This window comes from Gracilinanus agilis, chromosome 2 (genome assembly GCF_016433145.1).
Source record: "Gracilinanus agilis isolate LMUSP501 chromosome 2, AgileGrace, whole genome shotgun sequence".
Taxonomy (NCBI): Eukaryota; Metazoa; Chordata; class Mammalia; order Didelphimorphia; family Didelphidae; genus Gracilinanus; species Gracilinanus agilis.
In genome coordinates this window covers 17,119,557-17,123,860 of record NC_058131.1, presented here as the reverse complement: position 1 = coordinate 17,123,860, position 4,304 = coordinate 17,119,557, and the positions used below count along the sequence as shown (strand labels likewise).

General features: G+C 40.7%; 1 protein-coding gene across 1 annotated transcript in view; it reads left to right on the top strand.

The window, feature by feature from the left end:
* Positions 1–4,014: 4,014 nt before the first annotated feature.
* Positions 4,015–4,304, top strand: part of NEFM (neurofilament medium chain) — an 8,244-nt gene continuing 7,954 nt past the window's right edge. The window contains exon 1 of the mRNA XM_044659254.1: positions 4,015–4,115. Coding sequence (XP_044515189.1) covers positions 4,015–4,115 — 101 coding nt within the window. The remainder of the gene's footprint in view (positions 4,116–4,304) is intronic.

The following is a 4,304-nucleotide window of genomic DNA, read 5'->3' as shown; positions in this document are numbered from 1 at the left end:
AACCAAGAAATCTCTGATGCTTCTATAAAGGCTGATCTTCAAAGCCAGGCATTTGTGCCTCTGAAGTTCCAAACATCCCTGAGGCCCTCAGGGGGTCATGTCCCCTCATCTCCTTTGCATCAACTTCCCATTCTCTGCATTTCCCCCTTCTTACAACAACATTCCTGGGAACCATCAGCAAAAAGCAATTTAAACATTATCAATTGACTTGAGTCCAGTCATTAGACCCTGACTGCCTGGGTCCCCAGTACAGAGAAGACAAATTTGTTTTTCTCTGATAGACAGGGACTACCAATAAGGGTGATGGTTATTTCTTACAAGAGCAGGTAACAAGTTTCTTTGGAAGCTCTTTACTATGTGCATCTTTCTGCCCACTCTAACTCCTTTAGAAGAAAGAAAGAATTGTAAAAGGGAAATCTAAAACACATGAAACATCAAACCCTCTTTCAATAAGAGACATTAGGGTACAGAGGGGGAAAAAAGCACTGGATATCGAGGCGGAGGACCTGAATGTGAATCTACCTGTAAGTATAACTATCTAGGTTCCCCTGGGTAAGTCAATTCACTTCCCTGGGCTTCTTATTCTCTATCTGTAAAATGAAGAAGTGGGATTAAATAAAAAATTCTTAACCCTTTTTGGGTCACATGGACACATCTTGTGGTCTAGTGAAGTCTATGGACTCCTCTGAATAGTATTTTTAAAAACATAAGATAAAATATATGACAAAGGAAATCAATGATATTAAAAATACAACTATACATATGCGCTTGTGTGTTAAGAAAATTTGGACCAGATGACCTTTGAGGACCCTTCTAGCTCTAGGTGTAGTATCTTAAAATTTTGCTTGAGATAGACCCCTCCCACCACCATGACTGCTAAACTTGATAGGGACTTTTCTCTGAGGAACTGAACTTGGGGAACATTTACAATGCCAGTACAAAAAGAGATCTCTGAGCCTGATAGTTAATGTCTACACATATCATTGGAAGAGATTCTGGGTTTCTTTTAGGACATGACTAAAACCAATCCTCAGCCTGAAAAGTTAGGAGAGCTGAAAGTAGCTTCATTACACATAAGTCCTCATATTTAAATATAGTCAATGTAGCTACCCATACATACTCTATTTGGTGCATATTACATATTCTATTTCTTTATATATACCTCTCTCTTGCCTTAATTTCCAAAGTCTCCTAAGCAAATGACTATTATTACAAAAATAGTTTGGTGGGGGAAAGCATTAAATTATGAAATATGACTATATTTTCAGCTCAGGTTTAAAATCATATCCAAGCTTTTACTAAATTTGCTGCACAAGCATTATCAAAAATTCCCTCTAGTTACTGGGTTATAAAGGATTTCTCCTGCACCTCAGTATTTACCCATCTCTGAGAGAGCCAGTTTTCTAAGAGGCTGATACAAAGCAAGGAAGATTATCACCTTTAAAAAATATATGACAATGTTCACATCACTTTCATAAAGACCATTTTCAAAATGAAATAAATATGAGAAAAAATAATTTTGGTGCACATCTGGCAGAGTCATTTCTAGGCTTTTAGCCTTTTTCCTGAATAATAAAAATGGCTTAAAGTGACAGGTTCACCTACTATACCTCAATCTATTAAACACAGATTAAAACTGATTGAATTTGTATATAAAGAAACCAATACTCACTACTGAAATTACTTGGATTACATGTAATTCTATAATTCTTAAATTACAAGCTGTAACAGTAACTAGTTGAGAATACTTTTCAAAAAATTTTAATATATTAGCAAGATATTTTTAATCCTTCTCTAACCAACTTAAAATTTCACAATCCCTGGGCCAGTTGGGTTGCGATCAAAAGCAGGCTAACTGTAGCATTACACATATGTTTTCTTGAAAATATCTATCTGCAGAGTCATCTCATTTTCATAGCTCTGAGGTTGCATAAAGGGAGAAGCCCACAAACCTATTAACCATGTGCTATCATTGCGGAGATCTGATTGCATTTGCAGTCACCTCTCCAAAATGCCAGGATCTTTATACACACACACACACACACACACACACACACACACACACACACACACACACACTAACAAGAAACTAATTTTCCTTTCTCCAAATCTTCTTCATGCCTGGTCTTTGCTAAGTAACAATATCCTGCTGAGTCCTGCCCTAATAATCTTGCAGAGATCTATAAAGGTCAGTTTTTTTTTCCTCCTCTCCTTCTTTGTATCAAAGATTATTGATCCAGATTTTTAAAATATGGCTTTTTTTTCCACGATTCATGAGCTCTCTACCTTGCCATCTGGGTCTCAGAGCCTTGGGTTATCCACATGGGGGTTCTCCTTGCCTGGGGTTTCAACTGTGAACCAAATGGACCAAAGTGCTTGGGTCTCTCCCACACAAACTGCAATGCTGCAGTCTGGTCATATTAATGAAGCAAGAGTAGCTCAGCAAGTTCAATTCCCCTCTGTCACAGCCCACAGATGGGGCAGGGAACCTGCTTGGAGAATTGACAACTCACACACCAGTCCAGCTTCCTCATTCTGATCCTCATATGGATCACTGGGGATTTTATAGTATACTCTGAGTTACAGATTACCCACTTTGAAAAGAAGGCAAGTTTAGTTTAACATAGTGTGGAAGAATTCTGGGAATAGCAGTCTTCTTTAAAACTGCAGGCATTTCTTCCTGAAACCAACTTACTAATTTTTGTGGGTCCTTCAAACAATGATAGCCTTCCTGGTATTAATTTCAAATTTCTCATCCTAAAATGTAATAAGTGGGGGGAAATTTCAAGTTTATTTGTCAACAGTGCATCAGACACTCATGTGTGTGAATAGATTACTTATGAATACATAGGTATTTAATTTTTAAAAGACCTTATGCTCCCCATTCACATCAACCATCCAAATAAAGAATGTGCTATGGGAGGAAAAAGATCATTTCAGTTTCAAAAAAGAGAAGTGGCAATCCACTTCATTCAGGATTCTGAGGGGACCCTCCCTCATTAGGATTTTGAGTAAATGTAGCTAGTTTTCTGACCTCTCTGCCTGGTCCCCCTCCCCATCAAGTACATATATATTTGAAACAAAATGTCAACAAGGGAATTGCTCATGACTTGAAATCATAAAAGGGGACAAAGCTCTTATTTGACCTTCAAATATCAGTCCCTGTATTCTTCTGCTTCCCTCTAGCCATCTGCATTCTATCCTAAGCTAAGAATATATTACTCCAGAGCTGAATGATGGAGTTGGATTTGTTTCATCTGCCTGTTTTAAGCGGTACCTTGTACATGTGCTCACTGCATTGCAGAGAAAACAGTGTGCATTCCCAACGTGGCTCCAAAAAAAAAAAAATCAAATTAAAATGTTAAAACACTACAACGCATTAATACGGAGAAGGAGAGGGGAAGCCCTTGATAATCAACTGAGAAATTCTGGGTAGAGGGTCTCCCTTGCCTCTGGGTGTCGGTGTGAGGTGGAGATCCCTGATTTGCCAGCCTGGGGCGCTGGCCTTGGTCCTGATGGCCGCCATAGAGCGAATACACACACGCCTTACCTTCTTCCCTGGCCGTTGTAAAGTGCTGTCCCCAACATTTAAGACAGGGCGTCTGGCAGGATCCCCCTTTTAGAACAAGCAACCAAAATTCCGACCCAGCCTTTCCTAGCACTTCCCCAAACCCCAACCTAGCCCTCCCTGAGTCTTCCGGCTTTTTCTCTGCTTGGCCTGACTCCAATGAGCTCATCTCCGGCTGGTGTAAGACAGGGAGTGGGGGAGGGGAGACGAAGCGGAAAGTAGGGGGAGGAGTGAAAGAGCGGGGGTTCAGGAAAAGGAATGAGAGAAAGAGGGGGACATGAGTGAAGGAGGAGGGGGCGGAAGGTGGTTGGAGATTTGAAATGTGCCTGAGAAAGGGAGGAGGGATGTCAGGTAGCCTTGATTGAATTGTTAGGGATGGAGCTTAAGTGGAGAAAGTAGAAGTGGAAAGGAAGAAGGAAATACAGGAAAAGGGGGTGAATGAAGACATGGAGAAAGGGGCGAGGCCGAAAGCGCGAAGGAAAAGATGGAAAAAAGAAAACGGGGATGGGGAGGGGATCGCTGCTAGCAAAGTAAAAAGCAGCAACGAGTAAAAGGAAATAAAGAAGTAAAAGGTCAACATAAAGAAAAAGTAAAAAGAGAAGGACGGTGGCGAGGGGGTGCTTGCCGTCTGTGGGGAAAGATCTGAGAAGGGGACACTTGGGGGGTGGAAAGAACGCCTGCTCAGTGAGAGATCAAAAGCAATAGGAGGGAAAGGGCCAATACCTTTGTTATGACC